Source organism: Leuciscus leuciscus (assembly GCF_965113295.1).
Source record: "Leuciscus leuciscus genome assembly, chromosome: 15".
NCBI lineage: Eukaryota > Metazoa > Chordata > Actinopteri > Cypriniformes > Leuciscidae > Leuciscus > Leuciscus leuciscus.
The window spans coordinates 19,567,598-19,594,591 of record NC_138739.1 but is presented as its reverse complement, the minus strand read 5'-3'; the positions used below and the strand labels follow the sequence as shown (position 1 = coordinate 19,594,591).

The 26,994-nt window shown below is 38.6% G+C and overlaps 2 protein-coding genes across 5 annotated transcripts in view; one reads left to right on the top strand and one right to left on the bottom strand.

Annotated features, from left to right (window-relative positions):
* The window catches only part of LOC309474918 (uncharacterized protein), a gene marked incomplete at its 5' end in the record, with an annotated part of 216,662 nt that overhangs the window by 159,518 nt on the left and 30,150 nt on the right, over positions 1-26,994 (top strand). The window lies entirely within an intron of this gene.
* On the bottom strand, positions 4,080-8,014 carry LOC309475674 (uncharacterized protein). 4 transcript variants are annotated; one of them, XM_082138589.1, is made up of 9 exons: positions 7,737-8,014; positions 6,728-6,829; positions 6,298-6,530; positions 5,534-5,930; positions 5,325-5,442; positions 5,147-5,238; positions 4,928-5,034; positions 4,543-4,719; positions 4,080-4,394 (listed from the first exon to the last, which is right to left on the bottom strand). In XM_082138589.1, exons 4-7 carry the CDS (start codon positions 5,822-5,824, stop codon positions 4,948-4,950), a joined length of 588 nt encoding a protein of 195 aa, XP_081994715.1. In that variant the 5' UTR covers positions 5,825-5,930; positions 6,298-6,530; positions 6,728-6,829; positions 7,737-8,014; the 3' UTR covers positions 4,080-4,394; positions 4,543-4,719; positions 4,928-4,947. The 4 variants fall into 4 exon arrangements, with proteins under 4 accessions (XP_081994715.1, XP_081994716.1, XP_081994717.1 ...); XM_082138590.1 differs by lacking the exon at positions 7,737-8,014 and having other exon boundaries at positions 5,534-5,733; positions 5,837-5,930; positions 6,728-7,061; XM_082138591.1 differs by lacking the exon at positions 7,737-8,014 and having other exon boundaries at positions 5,534-5,733; positions 5,879-5,930; positions 6,728-7,061.

Here is a 26,994-nt window from a genome sequence, read left to right as displayed (position 1 = left end):
ACTTGCTGAGTAATTAATAGAACTCTAAAATTAGCTGACAGACAGCCAATGTATGGACAATAAAATGGTCCTGATGTGATCTGGTTTTACTGTTTCTAGTAAGTTCTCTAGTGGCTAGCTCTAGCTCTGAACTAGCTTATTTATTGAGCCTGCAGCAGGACATCCACTTGGTAATGCATTACAAAAGTAGCAGTGTTTCATGCACACATAAATTAATCTTTCAGCATCTGAAACACTTATGTGTCATAATTTAGTTGTTTCCTGTTGTACATGTGTTGGAAATGTGATTTTCCTCTTCCCACTAATGACAACTTCATCCCTCAGTTTATCAGAAACATTTTGAAATCCGTAAATTGAGATACATGGCTTTCAATGTACAGGAACTGTGTGGAACATTGTGTAACTAGAGCTGCCAGACAATTGTAGTTTAGTAAAAAGTACAATAGTTTCCTGTGAGATGCAATGTTGTATAAAAATGTGTAAAATGAAAAAACACCGTAAATTGAGTGAATGTACTCAGTTGCATTCCACCACTGGGCTTAACCAGGGTTAATGCTACTTTAACAAACATAAATACGTTTCAATGAACTCTCTAAATTTAACCCAACAGGTTTTTTTTTTTTTTTTTTTTTTTTTTTTCTCTCTGTGTTCTAATGAATTTTTTTGCACTTATGATATTTTACAGTGGCAAAACCTGGGATGACACATGGGAGCCTGCCAGTGAATTCCTGCATGTTATGCCTAATTCATCACATCCCAACCAGCTTTCAGCATGACAGCCTAGTCACCTGGACTCAAGCACCCTTAATTTCTTTTCTTTTTTTTTGTGAGTTTTTTCTTTTCTTTTTCTTTTTCTCTTGCTTTTGTTCATTAAAGTTTTTTGCACAATACCCAGTCTCTTTTTGTGTTTATTTTCTTAATGGTGTGTAAAAAAAAAAAAACTTTTGCATTTTCAATAACTGCACAACAGCCAGGAAGTGTGCCATGGAGATCATAAGGGAGAAAATGAGTGCTGTTTGGCATAATGGCATTCCCAAAGGCATTATTTGTACTTTAAAAAAAAAAAATTATACTGTATAGTTTAGGTAAGTCTACTTGAACTATTTGTTTGGTATGCCAGCCATGAATACATACCACAGAATACTCCTAAAGATATTAAAATGTTGTAATCCTACAATTTCCGATATTAATTCCTTTAACATTTATAATTGTAATTACCTATTTATATTTGCCTTTTTACAAAATAATGTAAAATTAATCATGTAAATATATATATTGTTTTTATTTTGGGGGGCAAAGTGTTCTTCAAAGGGAAGAAAATAATGTATTTTCTGGTGGCAGCCTTGCATCTCCTGGGTTTTTTTTTTTTTTTTTAAGAAAAGAAAAATTAAAGTCTTTAAATAGTTTGGCATATCAATACATTTTGGGAAATTAGTACAAAGTGTGAGCGCAATCATCTTTAAATGTTACAGACGCATTTTATTTGATTAAGAGATTAACTTACATCTGTTTAAAACAAATACTGCATGCTAGAATAACTATCAAGAGTAATTTTCTTTCTGTAAGATCCCTGTAGGGTTACATAACATAGGTTACATAGCCTATCTTCAGTCAGAACTGGGAAGAGTCTGTTTTTTTATTTTTATTTTTTTATTGCAGAACTTATACATAAATGATCATGGAAATAAAGCGTTGTTGTATATCTTTCAATGAAAAATAACAACAAAATAAATAAATATCCTGGATTTGCGTACATCAAAAGTCGGAAGAGCCTGTAAATACCATATATGGACAAGTGTGACGAGGCTTTGACGTTTCCATGGCCCCAGAAGGACAAGCTGTGGTTGGACTAACGTTTAGGTCAGAATAAAAAGCGCTCCATATCGCAAACTATGTTTTGCTTGCGTTATGTTGTCAGTAATACTGTCAGTTAACAATAAGGTATTGCTTATATTGAAAGAAATTACACGTTTACCGAGATCCTAACCCTAACCCTATAGTGTAACTACACACTTCAATGAACTACAATTTACAGCGCCCGTCCCATGGACACAATGATAGAGGCTTATGGGTAATGTAGTTTAAAAACGTTTAGTAATGGAATTAAATAAATACAATCTTTAATGAACAAAGGGACATCCAAATATGTTCATTATACATACCTCTTTGACATATTTGAGAGCCAGACTGAAATTTGGTATTTTACTGTGAGCACTTTTTAAAATGCTTTTTTAACACCTTTCCATGTATGCCAGACATCTCTGTCCAACATTATGTATTAAACATAGCATAAATAATTGTCCTACCAATTTTCACTTTTATACACTTATCAGACTTTGCATTTGCAGACTTTGTAGAATGTGCAGTTTTTTGCTCTTCCAGGGGTGCTACGGGACCCCTGGGGGAGGAAGGGCAGTAAAACCTACACATATGTACTCTCTTCATCATGGACAACAAACTGTATTGAGTCACATTTATATCTGAACATTATTTTGCTTTCCCGCCTTTTCTATATTTACATCATGCTTGTGTTAGGTTTTGATTATATTGCAAGACTCTGAACTCGGAATACAAAAATACAGTAATATTTTACAAATGTTGTAAAATAGACCTTTTCTGAATTGCTAAAACACTAAACCTCCCAAATTATCAATAGCCTAATCGAATTTGTCGAGTAAATCACTCTTTCTGTAAAACATTAAACAAGTTCAGGTAGTTAAAACACTGTTTGCAAATCTCATGCACTCTTTTGGCAAAACTCTAAACACATTCTCACTCACTAAAACACATTTCGCACTGACACATTTATGTTTCAAAACACTAAACACGGGCAGGCAAAAGTTAAACAACTACAACACAGTTGTCATCGTTAACACACAACTACTCAAAATTGTTCACTTATTTCTAATGATGAGACCAAACCAACTGTACATCATACAAGTCAGTTCAGAGTGCCAAAACTGACTCAAAATGTTACACTGAATGTTACCAACAATGGATGGAAACAATATAAGAGGGAGAGGAGGAAGAAGAGTATGTGAAATAGGTGGTGAACAAAGAGGAAGAGGAGGAGGATGAGAAAGAGCAAGGTGTGAAGAATGTTGTCAAGGCTGGATCTGCTTTAGGGATTGTCCCTTTTCCTGAGATGACATTGTTATGTGGAAGAAGTCATCAGGCCGGACCAACATGATGCTGAAGCAGAATAAAATCTCTCTCACTGACCTTGATTCCTCTAGTTGCACAACTCTCCTGAGTGACTGTAACGCTTTTCATTTAGAGTTTTTTACTGTAACCTTTTTGTCTTTTGCAGTTGGGTCACTGTATTTTCACAGTATAAAAAGTGCTGAATATACAGACCTTCAATACTATACAATATTCAGTACAATACTATACTTGCAGTGCAGTATACAATTTATTCACCTTACTACTGTAAGTTGTCATTACTATACTTTTTTTACGCAATTGCAAAATTTGTTTACTTAGTTACGATATACTTTTATTTCGGTAACTGCGTGTTTCGGATTCTGCTCTTCGTTTTTCTCTGTAGTGTCTAACGGTTGATCTGTAGTGTTTATAATATTGACTGATGTGTGTATGATCTGAAAGCATTGTTTGATTTGAGCACAGATAAAATGGTTTTGAGGCAATTGTTTGATTTTGCCATAAGAGTCAGATGTTCTCTGAATGTGGTTTGAAAATTTGGTTTTGTGTTTAAGGTTTTGAGAATGTGAGTTTCAAGAAATGTGTTTTAGCAATCCAGAAAACTGTAACATTATACTGTTAATCAGGTCACAGCTGATAAATCTACACAATTGAGTGGTGAAATGTTCTGAGTACCACAGAATCACATCAGTTGACTATGAAACCTGTACTAGATTACACAGAAAGCACATTGAATATTATGTTGGGGAGAAAATTATTCCTCATCATTATGGTGTTCTTCCTTATAATCTGCTTCTTCCATGTCTCTTAACAGGTTTCAATTGTTATACAGCACCCTACAGTTCAACTAATGAAAGTTACTGTACCACACAGTGCATGCATGCATGCACACATTTCTATGTATGTGAAAGAAGAGGTAACACTTTGGTTATATTTATGGTGATAAAAAGCAGATTTTATTACATGCTTTATATTCATAGTTAAGGTCATTGTCCAGAAGTATGAAAGGTGTTACTGTCTTGTAGATTACAGTCCATCATCAGATATTTCGTAGTCACTGTCGTACTCATCAGCTGAAGCACTGTACAAGAAGTTGATGTCCTCTGCTCCAGACAAAACTTGCAGGTAACAGTCTCTTGCTTGCACCTTCATTTCTCTGATTTGATGCCACTTTCTGAGGATGATGCTCTGCAGACCTTTCAAACCTTCTTCACTTAGGCCACATTGCGAATCTTAAAAGAGGAACACAAGAATATAAGACCAGCATTAGAAACTTTATAAACAGTCATCATTGTTGTGTATATTTATTAGGGCTGCCCCCTAATAGTAATCTTTGGTCGGGGCAACCCTATGTTTATGTAATTTATTACAAATACATACTTTTCATTGTCTCACTGGAAAACAAGCAGGACAGCTCTCTGAGGGTATCGGAACGAGTTGAAAGAGATTTCCAATGGTGGTCCATCTCTGCAACAAGAATCTTCTGCTCCTCCTCAAGTCTCCTTACTGACATGATGATGTCAAACGCCTTTCTCTTTGTCCTTAGATCGACAGAGTCTGGAATGCATTTATGATAAATAAATAAATAATTTGTATTAAACATCAACCTTCAAAGAATCTCTGAAATAGTATGGGGTTACAGAATGACATTTGAAGCATTGTGGGTTATGTGTCATTATGTATCAGATTTGTCAGAAGCAGTCAACAAACAGTAACAATTACAATTATTTGTGACTAAATGTATTACAAGTAATCATTTCCTCACCGTCAGCCCAATCCTTTACATCATTCTTCCAATTGGCTCGCTGTCACTGTCAATTGCGCTTTCATGGACTCTAGGTTTTGTAACTGGCTTTGCAGAGCTTTTGTGGTCTACAATAACAAACAGTGGTAAGAAACAAAAAACAAATGCTCAATGCACAGCTTCATACACTGCTAACATGCAGTACTGAACATCTAAAATTAATTCTACTGATGTCATTACCTTTTGATATCGGCAGGTCAGTGAGATAGCCAAATTGTTGAACTTTTGCTGATTCCAGCGCATGGCCATGAGAGTCAGCAAGTCTGTGCATCCTGAAAAACAAAGAAAATATGATGTTACCATATTCCTCCTACGTATTATGTAAGGATGTAACTAGTGCAGTATGTGGTAATCTTACCTGCTTTTGACATATGCTTACTGGTTACTGCAATCCTAGATAGGAAGGCATTGCACTGTTCCACCTCCTCCCCTAGAGTTAAACCAGCACCGTCCTGATATGCCCCACTCCATTTTACCTGGTTAAGAATAAAAAAATAAAAATAAACAGATGTTTGCAGATGTTCAGTTTAGATAATACGATTCTATCACATAGCAACACTTCCTTACCTCGTATTTAAAATCATGGGCTTTGGCATGAAATACCGAAAGGAATGGCTTCATGTTAAGAAGGTGCTGGAGCTCTGGAGCAGGACTCTGTGCCGACACACCACAAGCTCCAATCCCTCCTCGTCTACCTTGCTGGCAGATCTTTATGAGGTATCTCTGGCTGCTGACCACTCCCCTCCACAAACACTTCTTCCACTGAACTACAATATGGAAAATTGTTGATGAAAATAAGACTCTCCTAAACAAACTCTTCAGAAAGAGGTTATTATAGTGCTGTAGTCTAATTATCATCTAGAATTTTACATGTTTGGTTGTGTTGTGAATGTGGTCTACAAATCTTTTTACGTCTTCATCCTTGGCTATGAAGACGCCTTCAAAGATGGCCTGTTCCTCAGATCTAAAAAAACAAAAAAACAACAATTGATGATTGACAACAATTTATAACTTAAAATCTGAGATTTCTTAGTTCACATTAAAGAGCTATGTTTTCTTATTAATACAAACACTGTGATACACAGTTTGGAGTAGCTAGCAGCATTCTTGAAACGGTAATGCTTGCGGTTTCCATCAACTGAAACTGCAAGCATATCTAGGGTGCATGCAGGACAGTTGAAGGGCTCTTCCTTGCATATGTTGTCCACCTCAAATCTCACAGCCTCCCACTCAAAAAAACTTTTCAGAAAACTGTCTGCTGAGATCTTGCTTATCAACCAACAACTCAAAGATATCAACAACACTGCAGGATAGATCAATTCAATACTCACACGACCAAAGCGGACCGTTGGCTGATTCAGTATTCTTAAAAATGCTTGGCAGGACAGTCCTGGTGCCGCCATCTTCATTTCTTCAAATGAAAAAAAGACATCTGTGGCATAAACTGTGGCAAATTGAAGGGTTGCAGGCCAGTAGTCACTTCTGTTTAGGGCATCGACTCCAGCAGTCCAAGTGGATTGGCATGCCTCACAAATTAACTCGGGCATGGTTCGATCATGTCATCCTGGAAATATCAAAAACACATCCACTGTAATGTAAACCAGGGTTTGGGTTCTTTGTACTATTTATATATTACTTTGTATACTTCATATATTTTTAGTTTTATATCTATGTCAAACTTGTAGGGAGTCGCGTATGGATATATATTTATTTTAAAGATGCTTCTCAAACAGGACAAAATAAAGTTCTTCACATTCTTACCATTCATTGTGACCACAGCAACAATCTTTCCTGGACTAACCCTCAATAACTCTGGTGAACAACCACAGATTTTGTCAGGCATCTCCACAGGTACAAGCCGGACTGAAAAAGAGCATACAGTACACTTGAATTATGTTAAGGGGGTAAGGCTAAAAATAATTTTTGAAGCTGCCGAAGAGGGACCTAAAGAAAAAAAAAAAAAAAAACAGAATTGAACATTTTACACCAGTATTCTCTTCATCTGTGTTGCCAGAATGGGCTAAATTGTATGTGATATTCCTTTTCAATAAACAAGAAGTGAATATTGTTAATTACATTTTAGATAGAAATTAGACAAAAATTTTCAATAAATGTAAGTTTTGCTCTATTTCAAAAAAAAAAAAAAAAAAAATTCCAAACAAAGCCACAGCAGAACTTCTAATATATATATATATATATATATATATATATATATATATATATATATATATATATATATATATAAATCAGTCAATAAGTTATGACAGCATTACTTGTTACATTAATTATACACATTAATTGTTTTATTTCATATTGAAAAATTGTGATGAGCCACAATTTAGTAGTTATGAATTAATTTGTATTGTTAATTATAGATTTATTTGGGTGTTAATTATATAATTTTGCGTGGATTTTAAACAATTAGGCTGTAAAACAAACCAATCTGGCAACTGTTCTTCATCTGAACATTTCTAATATTGGATAATAGTTGTGGGCTAATGTAATACTGAAAATATTACATTCCCCTACGATACATGATGATTATATGCGACAAAAATGAACTTGAATTCAATTAGCTAACTTTGCTAGCCTGCACATTTGGTGCAGCAAGCTATATTTTTATAATGCCTTCTATTATTTACCGTCATACGAAATTGCCACCTTACACATCTAAAGGTTCTAAACACAACTTCTTGTCCTGATTCAACAGTTTTTAGATGTGTAAATTTAAGAATAGTATCAATCTCTATTAATTAACTCTTCTACTTACCAAGTGGGAAATCGCAATGGACCCTGGGATCGCCCCATACAGTGACGTCAGCGTTATTCATTTAGAGGATTTAATCAATAAAAAATAAAATAAAAAATAAAATATTAATTGAACACAATCGTAGCATATTATATATATTTATTAACATCAACAAACCTCCGATAAAAATACGTTACCCAGCATGCTCTAGTTAAAGCAGTGTACCTATGTACCAGTTCCTATGACAAGAAAACGCTTAAACTGCTTACTTGCACGCCGTGGAGCGTTGTTAAACTCACCTTTGAATGTAGTTTTACCTGCAGTTGAGCGTTGTTTTGGTTAAACTCACCTCTGAATGCCGTTTTACCTGCAGTTGAGCGTTGTTAAACTCACCGCTGAATGCGGTTGCACACCATGTGCGTTATTAAACTCACCGCTGAATGCGGTTGCCGAACGCGCTAAACCTTTGCGCAGAGAGGGCACTTTGATATCAGATTGCGAGGGTTTTTAAACATCAAAAACCAGTTGGAGGGCCAGATAAATATCATCTGGGGGCCGCCATTTGACTAGCCCTGGCATAGATCATTTATTGTAGTCTATTCCTTTGTATTTGTATTTATTGTAGCCTCGACCCATACACAGCAGACGGGAATTGCGGTGTTACCCAAGACGTCAAATTTCAACGCCGCAGGCTCCGGTTCAGAGTTCTATAGAAGTCAAACAGACTACCCTGCACGTTGAAAAATGACGCCAAAGGTATACCCAGTGCGTTAAAAAGTGACGCCAAGGGGTCCTGGCCAAGCGTCCATATTCAACGAGTCCAACTGCGTCCTGTAAAACGCCCGTGGGTTGCATTGATGGTTGAAAGCCATGAGCGTCTCTCACACACGATAAAGGGTGCGTGTTGAATTCGGCCAATATACTCCTGCGGGCAATTAAGGGATGATGGAACCTATATTGTCGTGTTTTTAGTTAGGATACCTAGCACACATTCACGTTTAAATTGAGTAGGCTACCACAGGCTTATTTAAAACTTAACGAAATTGTAGCCTACGCATGCTACTGTTGCTGAAAGCGTCTGATATCACGCACTTGGATTGGCTAGCAAAGTCCAACTGCGTCCTGTAAAACGCGGGTGGGTTGCATTGGAGGTGGTTAAGCCGCGAGCGTCTCTCACAGACGATAAGGGTGTTGAAAATGGCGAATATCTCCTCTCAAAAGATAAATAATGGAAAACAATGACCTCCCCAGATAGCAAAAAATATCGGCACGGCTTCTTTTTGCCGCCGGCCCCAAGCTGTCGGCTATAGGTGCGGCCCGCTGGCGGCGATGAAACGTTTGCCGCCGAATACGTCACTCCCAAATTTTGCGAGATGCCGCCGGCGAACAGCCGCCGGGCCGCCGACTTCATTCTGTCTGGCGGTTGCCGCCGTCTAAATGAACCGCGGCCGGCTGGCGGCAAGCCCAGATAGCAAACAGTCATTGAAACTATGTTAAATCAATATTCCTTTTTCAACAATAAGTCATTGAATCAACATCGAAATCTGATGTTGATTCTACATCATTTTGCACCCTGTTTTAATATTGAAACAACGTTGAAATCCTGTCCATAGATCAACGGAAATTCAATGGTATTTCAATTATCAGGAATATTGAAACAATGTTGAAATTTCAACTAAACTAAGGATCAACGTGATTTCAATGGAATTTCAATCATTTTTAAATGTTAATTTTAAATGTAATGCCATAATTTAAATAGCCTGCTTTATCTACAGCCAGTAGTAGGAGAACATTTGAAATCTCGTATAAAACACTGAACACACCACACTAAAACAAATTCATTTTTATAAGCCTTTTTATTGAATTATTTGTACTCTTTATTTACACTTCAATGTCCTCTGATGCCGAATATTTTGTCGTCCAGTCCCTCCTGCCCGGTCTGGCGCATAGCACAGCCACTTTTGCACAGCCTGTGGGTGACGGCGGCTGTCCCCATCTGCTGAGTAGAGCATCTAAAACAGAAAATAAAATCACAATGCAAAAAATTAGCATTTAAGTTAAACAGAAGACATATTTAAACACTTGGAACAAATTCAAATTCAATAATAACGGGATACTTATAACTAAGTAAATAGTAAATGTATTGATTAGAGTTACCAGACAAAAGATTTTTTTTTTAATTATTAATTTCTGCTTAAATACTGGGTGCATGGAGGAATATAGCATACGCCCGAGCACATGCGTAAATCTCACCGCAAATCTCAGGCAAAAACAGGCTAATAATAATAAATAGGCTATATCTTTAAAATTAACGAGGCATTTTAATTGTTTCTATGAAGTATGTGGGGCTAAGCCCCCCTTGTCGCCAGGCCTGGTTGTCAGGCGCTGACAGTGCGCGCTCGCTTCCCCGCGCTCAGAAAAGGTGCAGAACAGAACGCCAATGAAATGTTTTCCTCAAAAGCAGATCTTGGAGAAGATCATCAAAAATCGTGATATCGCATAAGCACTAGTATAAATGATTGTTATCATTTCTGAAAACAAACACAATTGAGTTACAAAACTGTATCGCACGCATATCGCAGCCCTGCTCGAGGATTATTAATATTTTGTATTTGTATTACGACGAGATGGTCTAATCGGCATTTCGTGGCGGTGCTGTGTTATTAAATTTCACGACACTAGCAATGGGTAGGCTACAGGCATGTATTTTGAGCTATCACAAAAATAGACTGGACTCTGAGGTTTTGCTAACTTTATAGCCTTAGATGAGAACCACAAAGTATCCTATACGTTTGGCAGATTTTGACACATGGTAAAACAAAAATCTATTTCAGTGACCAGCACTGCGTCGGTTACACTAACCATCATGTTAACGATCAGCCTAACAGTATTTGATTAGGTACAATTCATTCATATGATCGAACATTAAGCAAGCTTACCTGTACGCTTGTGGCAAGGGTCCAGAAACGAGCTGTGTCCGGTGCTGTATGTTGGTGTTGATCTCTCGGTCAACCAAAAATCGATAGATTTTCAATCACATTTCCCGGTCAACTATATATCGATGCATTTTCAATCATATTTCCCGGTCAACTATATGTCGATGACTTTTCAACAATGCGTCGTTTCCCGGTCAACTATAAATCAATGACTTATCAACACATTCAGTGATCGCCCGGTAAACCAAATAGCAATGCTTAATCAATCATAAAGATAACTATAGATCAATGTTGTTCCAATATTGTTGCCATCAACATTAATAACATCAGGTTTTCATCGATATGGTAATGTTGATTCAACATTTATTTTACATTGAAATTTCAATATCAACCATAATGATGATTCAGATGGAAAAACAATGTTTATTCAATGTTGGCTTGCTGTCTGGGAGCCGCTTTGAAATCGACCAGCCATGAGTGAAACTGACAGCATCTTAACTACTTTTCACATTTAAAGCGATTATAATTATTATGTGAATTATATACATTTTTGTTGTTGCTCCAAAGCCATTAGGGGTTATAACAGATTTGACTCTGATTCCATGATAAGGTTTAGGAAATTACATTTAAATTACTTTGAAACTCTGAAGCGATAATATGTAAAATATATAGAATTATTTTATTCACTTAAGGTGACAATTCTTTACATTTCTTTGATTTATGCACAATTTGAGATGCACCAATAGACCAAACAGAATTCCTTTTGTAAAACTTACTTGGCAATAAATATCTTTCTGATTCTGATTAGTTTTTAAAATAAATATTTCATTCATGGTATGAACAATTTAGCAGAATAAATGGATGAAGTTCGATTTTTCACCAATGCTTGAAATCAGTGAACAGTGAAAGACATCTGCAACTTGGCCAAAATCTTGGGTTTGCTTTATATTTTTTTATTAATTTGCAACCATGGTAATGTCTATGAGAAACATGAAAATCCCTGTTTTGACCTGAAGGATAAAGTGAAATAGGCTATTTATAAATATTTTGTCTCTCTGTCACTCCAGGAAATTGTGGTTATGTCTTTCATTGTTTTACAAGCTCAATTTTTTTTTTTTTTTACCTTTTACATGTATAAGGGATTACTTTGTTTGCAGTATGCAATTGCGAGTTTTGCGACCTGTACAAATGTTTAAGAAAGTGTTAAAGCACAAACAGAGAAGTACCTCCACCGGTCGAGAGGGGCAGCACCTAAAAAACTGAAGCAGATTTACTCGTCTCGTCACACGGTTTCAGTATTTGGAGAGAGGGAAGATACGATCTTTAAAGTAAGTACATTTTTCCTTTTTGTGTAACGCAATATTACTATGTTCATTTTTGACATTGTTTTTAGTTCTTCTTAAAATCTGTTCTTGCCTAACTAGTCAAGCTAAAGTAAGTTAGCCTTGTTTGCAAAGTTTCCGCCATGTTTCTGCCATAGCTAGGCTAACGTTACTTGGTTTCTTCCTGGCTTTGAGTTTTTTCTTCTTCTAAGTATGTTTAACTGTTATGTATGTTTATACAAGTGTGAGTACATGTGGTTTAAGATAGTATTGGTCAGTCGAATTAACTAACGTTACAGTTCCTGAACTACGGACAATTATTCTGCCGCCTGCGTGGGAATGGTAACGTTAGCAAAATCTTCACGACAAGAAAGACTGATCAGTATAACTTGTGTTGTTTTCTAACTAAACATAATTATTATGCTGCTAGTCTAGATTAGTGTTCGCTACCACATGCTGTTTCACCTTTTTTACACACTGAGTTCAAGCATGTTCTAACGTTACATGTTATGTATCTAGCTACAGTAGGTAGCCAAACTTTACATCTAGAAAGACTTAGTTTAACTTTTGGTGTTTTCTTACAAAAATAACGATGTAGGTTGTTTATATGATTTTGTTTGTCTGAATATGGTTTTCTGTTGATCCACTTGTGAAAATTACTGCTTTTTCGAAGGGGTGAGCATTTTAATGTTGTTGATTTTGCCTGAAATTTTTTTATCAAAAAGTATACTTTATGCTAATGTGTCTTCTATTTATTTTAGATGCTTCACATTGTTCAGTTTATCAACAAGGAGGATCTGCCATTTGCAGTGGTTCCGCAAGAGTGGCTCAGCGAAGGGCATGTGCCATTGGCCCCCATTTAACCTCCGCAAAAAAGACAAAGGAACAATTTAGCCATCCGCTGCACACCTCCACACAGCACCTGGGAGAAACATCATTTTAAGTTCATGAAGGGAGCAGGTAAATGGGTCTGACTTGTACATTTGATTTTCCTTTATTTCATCTGTGTAATTTATTTGTCTGTTTATTGTGGATAACGGAATCTTTCATTCATTATTATTATTATTATCATCAAATTTCTGTTTCCTCTTTCTCAGAACCAGGTTTCTCCCCAGTAATCCAGAATCCGCCAAGAGTTTGAGTACAAGTAAGTGATGTTATTTGTGAAGTTTTTTTGTCTTGGAAACTATTGCTTCTATTTAAAGTTGGCATGAACTGGAAGTTACAAACGACTTTTCTCCAGTGTTGTGACGTATTTCCAAGTGAAAGGGAATATTGAATAGAGGAGCAGGGTTTTACTCTAGCGCTCCTCCTCTCCATCTCTGCTCATAGCAGACTAATGGTTTGAGGGGAGTTGCTACGCCCTCACGCCATTGCACATGACCGGAAGAGAAGTCGTTTCGAGGGGGGAGGGAAGGGTAACGTATTTGATTAAAGATTATAAGGGTACATGAATAAAAATAAAAAAATGAAGTGCAGAGACGAATCATTTACATAAACACTACAATATTACATATAAAAATACAAATTGTAAAATTTGATTTCATGCTGACTTTAAGATGATGAATCCTTTAATCATAATCTGTTTTTCACTAGGACACTTGATGGGATTCGCTGCAGCAGTTTCTGGATGAAAGGTGTTGAGGTGTGTTGTACATTCCATTAGCTTTGCAAAGTTCAATTATTGTTTCATTACTGAATATGCAATACTCTAGCCTGACTACGTCAGACTTCGTACTTCCGCTCAATTTCATTTCGCTTCTGTACTCAGTCTGAGACAGCGTCAGAGCTTTCCGTTTTCCTCCGGCCTGAAAACAGCCGGCCAATCAACGAACAGAGGGCGGGCTGAGAGCCGTGACGTAGACGCTGATTGTACTGTGGATGCGTAGACTTACTTCACATAATCTGCAAAAGTCATTCACAGCCATGTTCACTCCGGTATTTCGCTCGATGGTTTTGTTTTCGCATCATACATGTGTTTACAGTGGAAGTTAGATGCGGCTGAGCATGCGCATAACACACGCCATAACCAAACGTTATGTGATTGGCTTACGGGTAACCAATGATTTTAAACTTCAGACAACCCCCCCCCCCCCCCCCCCCCCCGCAAGAAAGAAAACACTTTTCAATTATGCCATGCCAGACTCTGTCTACGAAGCAAAGCGAAGTAGCAGAGTTTGGTATTACCAGGCTAGCAATACTCTGCATTGAAATGAAAGCTGTTATGTTTGCTCCCCCAGCTCATCAAGTACTAAGCTTTACACCCCCGGCAGCAAATTTACCCTGGCAGCATATGGGTGAAAACTCTGGAGGTATGTAATACGTTGCGCTTTACTAAGTGTTACATTTAAGTCCAATTCATTAAATGTATGCAATAACTTCAAACATATTTTTACATGTCAATGATTATCAATAGGAGGGAGAAAGTCATTGCTCTATTGTTGGCCCTTGTACTCCAATGGCATCTCGTGTCAAGCATGAAGTTTTCAGCTGTGAAGGTATATTCTAACCCTATGTCTTAATGTCCAGTGTTTTAACAGTATTGCAAATAGTGCCTTTAGTTGTTTGTTTTATTTTATTTTTTAAATGTAGAACCAAGCCCTGAGGGAAAGCAATGCACGAGCAGGTGAGAACTTGCACTGTTTCTTAAATTGTACTTTTTTGTGTGTGATGTAAGTCCAAAATTACCATATGCCTTTCATTTTGTAGCTTCGGATGACAGCGGCTTACTTCAAGAGCAGGTGAAGCAAGTTCAACAAACAATGTTGAAGACGTTTGCTTGCACTGGGCAATCAGGTACAACTTGCAAACAGCACCTGTGGTTGTTGGTTTAATTCCCACTGGGGCTACCTGTACATGTAGTAGACCTAGATATAAATGTCATAGTTTAGTAGTTGAGGGACCAGGACTGACTATTTTATTCTGGGAAACCCTGTAGGTGCAGATCAGACCCTTATGCTGTGACGTCTTGCAGAGTTTGGCGATGTTGTGTCTGTTGGAGTTATCCCTGTCAGGGGATCTGTTACTCCCCCTACACACCCAGGAAGATTTGCCGTGTCTTGACAACAGTTTGAAGCAGGATTAAAAAGCTCCAGGAACAATTTGTAAGTTTGCTGATTATAACGCCATAGAGTAATCTAAAAAGTAAAATTTAAGATTGTGTACTGCATATATTACAGTCTGAATCCTTAGCCTTTCACATTTTTTATTTATTTATGAGAAGCTTCAGCGAAATGTAATTTGTAACACTTTTTTGGATTTTCAGCTCGGTGTAGGGGATAAAGCATGTTTTAGAGACATGTTCCTTTAGACCATTGTTCAAAGTAAGTTGGATATTTTTTTAATTATATTTAAGTAGATGTGTATGGCTTCATGCAATTCAAATGAAATGACAGATCTGTATTTTCTAAATTAGCCATCCGGAAGAACCTGGCAACCCAGGATGCCACTGATGAAGCGGTCTAGGTTAATGTTTCGCGTTACCTGAAAGGAGCATCTGACCGTGAAGGCAGAAAAAGGCACCGCACAGCTGAGAGGGACCCACAGCCGACCACTTAGGCTGACTACTGACACCCCAGAATCACTGACAACTGGAATCCTTTCTTTATCTTGCAGTCAGTAACATCAAGACCCCTAAAGAAGTCAGAAGTGTCACACTATACTCACTAACTGGAAATTACTTTATTTTTTTTATTTTTTCAAATAATGCTTGTAAGTCCTTGTGCCACAGGTCAGCATTGCAGCTATAATGGTCTATTCTACTCCAGAGCTTTACTATAAATTACTACCACTTAACCTATTGTTAGAAATGGCTTGTAAATGTGATGTCATACTTTGATTTATTTGGTATCCTGCACATTATTTCGTATCAAGTATTCTCTTTACTTGTCATAATGTTTACAGGTAATTTTTTTCACCCTAGAGCTGTCCTCTTTATATGAACAATTATTGTAAGAGTTGTAATTTGCTTGTAAGGCTGTTTTTTGTTTGTTTGTTTTTTTTACCACAATTTAATAAGAAACCTGCATGTTAGTATATTGATTTATTTATTTTTCTGTTATGTTTCAGTGATCTGACACATCTTGTTTAAATGACAGTTAATGTACTTTGAAATGTGGAATAAAAATGCCAAATGGACATTTGTCTGGTTGGAGCAATCATTATTCTTGATAAACTGCATGCTATAAATATTAAATATTATATATAGCCAGAATAAGCGGCGGCAGATCGCTCGAAAATAGCGCTTGCCTCCAGCGGGCCGCGGAAGGGCCGCCTTAAATAAAACGGCGGCGGGACGACGGTTGGCCCGCGGGCCGGCCGCGGAACGAAGGCGGTAGGAAGGCGGCTGCCGCTTTTAAAAAGCGGCTGCCGCCGGCGGTGCGCCGTCCAACGTGTTTGCGATGTCGCCATTCTGCCGCTTCTACTGCCGCCGGAGCGCCGACGGTGGGCCGCCGACTCATTGCTATCTGGGTCCTATATTAGGTGTAGGCAATCCTAATCATAGAGCAAACATAAGTCGTTGCTGAAAACGTCTTTAGTCTGTGCAGTCGGTCAATGTTGAGGTGAATTGACGACTGGCGAAGCCCTGAGCGTGTAATTACATCGCGGATGGTTTTACATTGAAGTTGGTTGAAAGCCATGTGCGTGTCATCTATACGCAAAAGGGTGCTATATGCGTGGGCAGAAAACGCCGAAGGACGTGACAAAACGGCCTTATATGACGCCCTGAGATGAGAACGGGTTGGTTAAATCATCACAGAACCAATGATTTTAGTTAGATTTGTATATTTATTTCTGAGGAATGAGAATACTGTTTGGTGAAAAGAATGGCATATTGACTGATGTCATAACTTGGGGGAATAGTTGATTGCCAATGAAGTAAAGATGAAAATATTGAAAAAAGTGAGAAAACGCCTTATTTTTTCATCAAATTAAGCCAAAAATCAGGTAAACATGTGTTTTAAGAGTTATTTTTTCATTGGATGTTGTCACCACATGTGTTCTGTGCATCTGGAATGCATTTATTGACAGCTTACACAACCCTCTGAGGATTTGAGGACATTTTTCATTTTCCAAAATTTTCTATCAAAAAATGAAGGGTACATACACTAAAATGGCCAAAAAAAATTTCCGCAAAGTTTCCGGCAGAGCAGACCCTCCAATTATTGGTTCTTAGGGTCAAAGTAAACAGAAAAAAAAACACAAATAAAAAGTATGGCAGACCATGTCAGGTTCAACCCATTTTACTGAGCTTTTGAGACTTTGGCCTAATCTGTTCTGCTCTCTGTGACCTAGGCTGAATCTGAAATCACCCCCTAAACCCTCATTTACTATTCCCTATGTTAGTCCACTAATACTTTTCACTTGAAGAGGTGAATGAAAACAAGTGAGTGAATTCAGACACCCATTGATCGTACAGTACATTGCTAGTAGATACATTCGTTATTGCGGGATTGAATGAGTGCACTCAATAATGTCCACTATGGTTTTGGACACCACTACAAATGGCTGTCCCCTCAAATAGCGCTCTTTTTGAGGGTATAGGGGGCGATTTCGGATTCAGTCCTAGTTTTTCTGAGTTGTCCTGATTTGTAATTACTTATACCTGGTGTCTAGTTATCTCACTCGCTCCCATGTTTGGTCCATGCTTCTAAGGCCTCAGTTCTCCCTCAGTGTTTGTCGGTTGTCGTTTATGTTGGCGTGTAATGCTTTCCTGTCTCCAGTATATTTGTCATTAAATTCTATTTCCTAGTGTTTATCTCCATCTTCAAGAGCTTTATTACATGTAACTTTACAACTTCATGGCACAAAAACTTGCCAGCACTTTGCAAAACATTCCAAAATTTGTCTGATCTTTGATGCAGTTGCAAGGCAGCAGAGCCAAGTTGATTCTGCGGTTATTTCATATAATATTTGATGTTTTCTTTTTTTTAAATGCTGTAAATTTTTGTAGGCACAATAATTAACATGATAATACACAGCTGGATGACTGTTCCATTTGTTGACATGACATGGTTAGAATCACATGGTACATTTTATATAATAAGTTGGGTGTCCTCAGAGATAATCACCATTTTAATAATGAAAACCATTATTTAAAAATATGATATTAATCATAATATCTCCATCTATAATAAATCTATATTGATTTATTATGGGATCTCATTCAATGCTTTCAGAATCTTTATTTTTAAAATAACTTGTGTTTCTGTATTTTTAAAATATATATATATTTTTTTTTAAAACATACTTTAATGACAGTAGTGCTTTCACTTTTCCTTCCTCCATGCTCTCATTATTCTTTATTCCCTATTTATTGGCTTCTTATGATGAATCTCTTTGTAAGTAAATATCAGTTCTACATTTTGGTTATCAGGCACATAAACATGCAATTAATCTGCATCGTAGGGACACACAAAATTACTTGAACACCAACAGAATCAGCCAACAAAGGCTTGAACTGAAATCATTGGCCCGGTATGAAAAATGATGCCGATATGCCTTTCCAAAGAGATAAAATGTTGATTATGTGTCTACAATAACTCCCATGTGTGCTAGCAATAAGATCACATCAGCAGTGTGGTCATTATTGAAGTGATTAGAGTCACTGTTTTGGACTGCAACCTCGAAATAATGGAACATAAATAATGTGACACTTAAGACTGAAGTAATGATGCTGAAAAATCAGCTTTGCCAGCTAACCCTAACACAGGAATTCATTACATTTTAAAATGTATTCAAATAGAAAACAGTTGTCTTAGTGAGAATAACTTGTTTCATAAACATAAAATACAATCTTAATTATTCCCAACTTTTGACCAGTAGTGTGTACATCTGGGATGGTATGATTACTCTGGGTGGAGTATCCTTTTAATAACACCATTAAAGCAGAGGCGTTGACGTTGTTATGGGGGAAGCAGAATATGCTCAACCTGATCTCATGAGGAAATGTAACTATTTTATGAGGTGGTGATTTCGTATTAATTCATATGATGATTATAAGAAAAAAGTACCTGAAGTACCTGAATTTTAAGCTCACAAGTGTCACCACAAGTTAAGCAGCTTTATCTTTAAGATGAAATCTGTAGATATTCTTTTAAAGGTACAATATGTATTTTTTTTTTGCTTTAAAAATAGCAAAAATCACTATATCTATGTTATATAGTTGTGTACTTACATTATCCTGACTGTTTCCAACAACTTTCAAACCAGGAGAAATTTGTAATTTAATTCGAAGACACTTCCCGTTTCTTTATTTCTGTTTTGTCGCCGTCAGTGGCGTCATATCCACGTTCTCCCTGGTTTCCGCTTGAACTGCCATAGCAACCAGAGCCCTCTGATAGTAACCAAGGCAACAGACGCGGACAACTGTGTAGTTCGTAATGTCCATCTGCACGCTGTTGTTGTTTCGTTCAAACATTATGGACCATGACAAGCAGACTTTGGATTAAAAAAAGGAGAACTAACACGAGAATCAATATCAGCGCTGTGTTTTCGAGATGCCGAGAGCTCCACGTCCGAGACTTCGACCACTCCTACATGTACTTTATTAAACAGGTGAGCACATTTACATAAAACTAATCAATGTTATATAGTTCAACAATGATAAAATGTTAGAATATGATCTGTATGTTATTTTAATGTTGATCTAGCTTACTGCTAGTCTCATACAGACAAACTAACACATAAATTTCAACACATTCAAATGCAGTTTAGTGTGATAGTGTAATGTTAGACCAAGTGAAACAGCACTGCGTTACCTCACAAGTTTAATTTGTCTATTAAACTGACCTGTGAGTAGTAATTCTGCACTTGCGTGTCACGATCCACACATACAGGAAAGGGAGAGAAACAGGTGGATCCAAAAGCAGCAATTTTATTAGTAGGGCAATCCAATTCGTCGTCATCCATGCAGGGGTCAAAATCCATATTAGCAGTCCAAAGATACAAAGAAACAAACAAGGAACAGAACAAGAACAGATCAGGAACAGATCAGGAACAGACGAGGAACAGACGAGGAACAGACGAGGAACAGACGAGGAACAGACGAGGAACAGACGAGGAACAGACGAGGAACAGACGAGGAACAGACTTGCGAAGTGTCAGTGACATATAACAAGGACTCCGTAACACATACTAAAACAGACAGGGTATAAATACACAGGTAAATGACAATACTCATGGGGAATAGGCTGAGTGTAATAATGAGTGACAAGGGACAGCTGAGTGCAATGAAGAGACAAGGATCGTGGGGAATGTAGTTCAATTGTTACATACACCATGGGGAAGGAGGACATCTAGTGGTGACCCAGGGAACCCAACCCAGACACTGTGACATAACCCCCCCTCTACGGAGCAGCTACCAGACGCTCCAAGACGTGACAGACAAAACAAACGTTCAGGGGGGAGGTGGACTGGTGGAGGATCAGGGGGAGGGATGGGGGGCCAGGTCCATGGAGGGAAACAGGGACAGGGAGTGACAGTCCATCTGGCAGCCAGGGCGGAGACAACAGTTCATCGGGCGGCCAGGGCGGAGACTTTCCCTTGGGCGACCAGGGCAGAGCGAACAGTCCATCTGGCGGCCAGGGCGGAGACTTTCCCTTGGGCGGCCAGGGCGGAGACTTTCCCTCAGGCGGCCAGGGCAGAGCAAACAGTCCATCGGGCGGCCACGGCGGAGACGACCTCTTGGGCGGCCACGGCACTGGAACAGACACCGGCTCAGGCACTGGAACAGACCCCGGCTCATGAACAGACACCACCGGCTCAGGAACAGACACCACCGGCTCAGAAACTGGAACCGACACCACCGGCTCAGAAACCGACACCACCGGCTCAGGAACCGACACCACCGGCTCAGGAACAAACACCACCGGCTCAGGAACAGACACCACCGGCTCAGGAACTGGAACCGACACCACCGGCTCAGAAACTGGAACCGACACCACCGGCTCAGGAACCGACACCACCGGCTCAGGAACAGACACCACCGGCTCAGGAACTGGAACCGACACCACCGGCTCAGGAACTGGAACCGACACCACCGGCTCAGGAACAGACACCACCGGCTCAGGAGCCACAGGTTCGGCGTCGGTCATCCTCTCCAAAAGCACAGGCTCGGCAGACGTGACGTGAACAGGCTCTGCGGTGGCCATCCTGTCTGAAGACACAAGCTCGGCAGGCGTGACGTGAACAGGCTCGGCGGCGGCCATCTTGTCCGAAGACACAGGCTCGGCAGGCGTGACGTGAACAGGCTCGGTGGCGGCCCTCTTGTCCGAAGACCCAGGCTCGGCTGGCGTGACGTGAACAGGCTCGGCGGAGGCCATCCTGTCCGAAGACACAGGCTCTGGATCGGCAGACGTGCCAGGTCGCTGGGGTGGCGCCGGCAGGGCGAGCAGCTTGGGCGGGGCTGGCAGAGCGAGCAGCTCGGGCGAAGCTGGCAGGGCGAGCAGCTCGGGCGGGGCTGGAAGAGCGAGCAGCTCGGGCGAGACCGGCAGGGCAGGGTACCAGGGCGACGCGTCAGGGATGGCAGTCACCTCCGGGATGGCCTCCGGATTAGGAGCCACCGGACAGGTCATTGAGGGGGCCTTTCTCTTCCTCCTCCGTCTCCGGACCACCAGACCTGGGAGCACCGGACTCGGGACCACCGGAACTGGGATCACCGGAACTGGGACCACCGAACTCAGGTCCACCGGAACTGGGTCCACTGGAACTGGGACCACCGGAACTGGGACCACCGGAACAGTTACGGAGGGAGCCTTTCTCCTCCTCCTGTGTTTTGGAGCCACCGGACTCTGGACCACCGGCACTGGGACCACCGGCACTGGGACCACCGGAGCAGTCACGGAGGAGGTCTTCCTTCTCCTCCTCTGTTTCCGATGGCAATGTGCAGGTTCTGAGCTGAGCGGAATCAGTGGTGAAGGGTGCTTAGGGGAATTCAGCGCCATGGCCTCTCCAGTCTGGCGGGCCCAAAAAGCCAGGCCCTGAAAAATGTTCATGCTGCTGGATCCATTGTGTGACGGAGTCCTTCTGTCACGATCCACACATACAGGAAAGGGAGAGAAACAGGTGGATCCAAAAGCAGCAATTTTATTAGTAGGGCAATCCAATTCGTCGTCATCCATGCAGGGGTCAAAATCTAATTTAGCAGTCCAAAGATACAAAATAAACAAACAAGGAACAGAACAAGGAACAGAACAAGAACAGATCAAGAACAGATCAAGAACAGATCAAGAACAGATCAAGAACAGATCAAGAACAGATCAAGAACAGATCAAGAACAGATCAAGAACAGATCAAGAACAGATCAAGAACAGATCAAGAACAGACTTGCGAAGTGTCAGTGACATATAACAAGGACTCCGTAACACATACTAAAACAGTCAGGGTATAAATACACAGGTAAATGACAATACTCATGGGGAATAGGCTGAGTGTAATAATGAGTGACAAGGGACAGCTGAGTGCAATGAAGAGACAAGGATCGTGGGGAATGTAGTTCAATTGTTACATACACCGTGGGGAAGGAGGACATCTAGTGGTGACCCAGGGAACACAACCCAGACACTGTGACAGCGTGTAGTTCGGTAGAATGAAATGTCCATATTCCTTTTATATCCGCGGGACTCGAGTCACGTGTGGAGCTGATAGCTGTCTCTTAGCAATCCCGACCTGCTTCATACCAGTCATGATAAAAACATCAATGTATTCACTCATCCATAAACATTATTAGATCGGTCGGCTTGACGTTGACGACAAGATCCATAATTCTTAGCAAATGTTGCGTCATCAAACTACGCCTTTGGTATTGTTAAGAGGTTAGCGACCCATAGCGGCGAAAAAATGACATATTGTATGTTTAAATAAACAAGGAGTCTAACAAATTTCCTGTAAAATAATGTTAATATCCTTTACGCTGAAATTTGTCCAAGTTTTTTTTCTGCACAGACTTGAGAATTGTTAGCAAATATTAATGACTGATTTAATGCAATCACATTTTATAGCACGGCAAAAAATAAAACAAAAAAACTCTACTCACCCCAGACAGCACGAACAATTGTTCCTATGTATCTATTGTTTTTGCGGTGGCTGGTCTGTAGTTTATAGATGTCAGAGTCAGCGTTTGTGATATTTGTGATGTTTAGAGATCCAGTCTGATCATCCAGCTGCAGTCTGTCTCTGAATCTCTCATCAAGATCATCTTCATATAATGAGAACTCACTGACCGCTCTGTTGATTTCATCTATACGGGTGCTTTCAGGTTCATACATCCACAGTATCTGATCATCTCTCTGTGTTTTAGTATCAGTCTGAAGAGTGACAGAATCTCCTTCCATCACTGACATAATCTTCATTTCTAGAGAAAATACAGAAACCGTTTCTAAGAGATTAACATTTTATAACACTGTAAGTACATGCAACTGAGTATCCACCTTATTAGTTGCTATATTTTAAAGCGTGTATATATATATATATATATATATATATATATATATATATATATATATATATATATATATATATAGGTAAATAACTACAATAACAACCAAGTGCATCGGATGTTAAAACAATTTTGCTACAAACCAGTATGTTTATAATTATGACACTATTATAAAATAATAATAAATTGAGAATTGTTCATTGAGCACATGTGAGTAAAATGAATGATACTGTATTTGTGTTCAATAGGCTACTCACTGATGTGTGTGTTTGTGTTTGTGTTTGTGATTGGATGGGTGAAATTCAAGACCGAAAATTCAGAGTATGGGATACCGTACTTGGCTACATGTCATGTCACTTTCACTTGTTTGACCAGATAAAGGTTTGTATTATTGTTTTTATAAAAAAATAACCTTGATATTTATAATTGTCTACAGCTTTTTTCTCTGTAATGCCATTTCCTGCCTTATTTCTGTTTTCTTGTTACTGGTGATGGGAGAAACTCAAATCTCGGAATAAATTTAACCAATTGCTTCACAAAATGATTAACTGTTTTGAATTGTTAGAAACACCACAGGCTTGTGACCCAACACTATCTCACGACCAATTCGTACGAATTCGTACGAATGATAAAAAGATGGCTAATTCGTACGAATTCGTACGACCTCACTTGTACGAATTCGTACGACCTCACTTGTACGAATTTGTACGATTTGTCTAAACCCACGTGATGGGTAGGTTTAGGGGTGGGGTCAGGGGTAGGTCATTCGTATGAATTCATACGAATTGGGCAATTCGTAAAATATGTACGATTTTGCAAAAATCTTACTAATTCGTACGAGTGAGGTCGTATGAATTCGTACGAATTAGCCACCTCGTAGAATTTGTACGTTTTCCGTGAGATCGGGTTGGGTGTCCCCTACTGATCAAAACAGTGGAAATGCAACAAACACTCAGGCCAAACATGCATAAAAAACACATTTTACAAACCCATTGCAAATGTTTTATTTAATGTTAGGCTATACAGTATGTTTTATGTTTTATTTATACCGTTTGCACTTATTCACGCAACATTAAAACGGGTGGTTCTGAACAGTTACTCTCTGAAGCATCAGTGTTATAGTTCTGTCAATAGATAATATTTCCTTTACACATAATTCATTTTTTACACATTATTCTCTTAACTTACACTCATAGCTGCATTTTTTAATTTACAAAAACACCGATTGTTCCACATTATCTAAACTTATCAGAAAATGAATCTAGATTTGAATCCAGTTATCAGATTGTAAGACTTGAGTTACTCACCGGTGACAGTAATGCTGAATATGTCATGTCGTGTCTGAGCTGTGGTCCAGATCTGTAGTTTATAGAGTCCAGTATGGTCAGATCTGGTGTTTGTGATGGTCAGAGATCCAGTCTGATGATCCAGCTTCAGTCTGCTATTGAATCCCACATTATCACCCTCAGATGTAGAGAAGATTCCAGCTGCTTTATTCATTCGAGCTATGATTAAATCACCAAACCACCACTGAGCTGAAGCATCTTCTGGTATTTCAGTTTGAGGGTTTAGAGTGACAGAATCTCCCTCCATCACTGACACTGTCACATCAACTTTCTCAACACCAAACACACCTGGTGGGGGAAAAAATAAATAAAAGATGATCAATCCTGCCAATATATATATATATATATATATATATATATATATATATATATATATTTATTATATATATATATATATATATATATATATATATATATATATTTTTTTTTTTTTTTTTTGCAGTGAGTGAATTTACCCTGATACACAGTGTTTTTTCATTATTGTACCGAAGTGCTCTCTGTGTGAGTGAAATCCAGAATCCAGAACTGAGTCTGTATCTGCCTACTTTTTAAAGTTAATTTATCATGTTACCCACACTTTACACATCCATTTACAACTGAGCTTGATCTCAGTCTCGCAACACATCATTATTTTTGCAGCAGTCTGGTGTATTTAAGAAATCAATGCAATGAACCAAAATAAAATGTCTTCCAAAGTTAAATGTCAAATAATACAAATCCACAACGAAAAGTTGTATAATTCTTCAGATATAGGGGAGACCAGACAGTGTTGTAAATTGGAATGAGTTATTTCACCATCATTTTAACGACTTAGAAATTCAGTACAGGAGTTTAATCACTGTCATGCGTGAGCACCAGCATCCTCAGAAGACAGTAGAATTACAAAAAAATTCACTTAATATATAAAGATTTATAAAAAAAAAACAGGTTTGAGGTAAAAGTTACATTTAAGAAACTGCTCATAATTAGATGAAAACATTTGTTAGGAAGAATGCAAAACAATTGTATTTAAATTTTTCTCCCATCTCATATTTTCCCCCCCACATAATGATGTCCCTTTAGGGGCTCTGCAGACTGCAGCCTACAGTATTTGTTCGATGTTTGTTACAAATTGTAGTATTTTTAATTGAAATGTTTGCCATTTGTTCAAATTTTTTAATCAAAGTATTTTATATAAAGGTGGAGTTTGCATTGCATAATATTTCTGAAAGTAAAACCTCAACCCCACGGTTGTAACAATAACAATAGTTTATTTATTTATTTATTTATAAATAAATAAATAAATATTTATTTATTTGTGATAAATAAATCACAAACTGTATTTTGAACAGTTTCCCACACATTGATTTAGTTTTCCTCAGATTAAGCGTTAAACATGATTTATTTAGCCAATTAGACACTTTCTCAAGACTTTTGGTCAGTGTACTGCCGATATCAACGGAGCTTTTGCCCGGACACATAAACCACAGTGTCATCGGCATACATCTGAAGGCCAACTTCAGGACACACTTCAACTTCAGGACACACTTATCTGTAATAGTGATCATTACAAGCTTGATGAAGATATGCAAGTATTTTCTATTTCTGGTGTAGACCTATAGTGACACAGAATGTGCTGAAGCAATAGGTTTATCACACATCCTTAACTTAATAACCCAAAATATTTTAGTTAAAGTAGGGGAGACAGGGGGTGGTTGCAACATTTTTATTTTTCTGTTTTTGGAGTTCTTCTAAGCCAGTGCATTCAAAATTCGATTCAAACTAGTCACATGTGTCAGCTATTAAACGACATAGTTGTTATCTTTGCAGTACAAACAGAAAATGTGTGGTTTAGTTTCAAACACGAGGAGTGAAATGTTACCATTCACACACGACCCCACCCTACCGACCGACCAAACAATACAAAAATTAAGTGTTGTGCAGAATATTACAGGTCGTCGGCGCCCTCTAGTGTTCACTACCAAACAAACCCGAACCCAGAGTACTCCCCCCGTATCTCTTGGTTAGGAAGATAACCAGGCAAGCGTGAGGAGATGGGGTGGAGGAGGGATGCTGAAAACTGTCGAGGAATATGAGTGAATCGACTGTGTGTATTTATAGGCCTTTAATCATGCTGATTGAGTGGACCTGTTGATTACTGATTGCTGCCAGCTGGTTGGAATGACTTGATTGTTTGATCATTAGAAGAACGTGTTTCTCCCGAACCTTGTTAATAAAACATCATTTTGTAGAAAATAA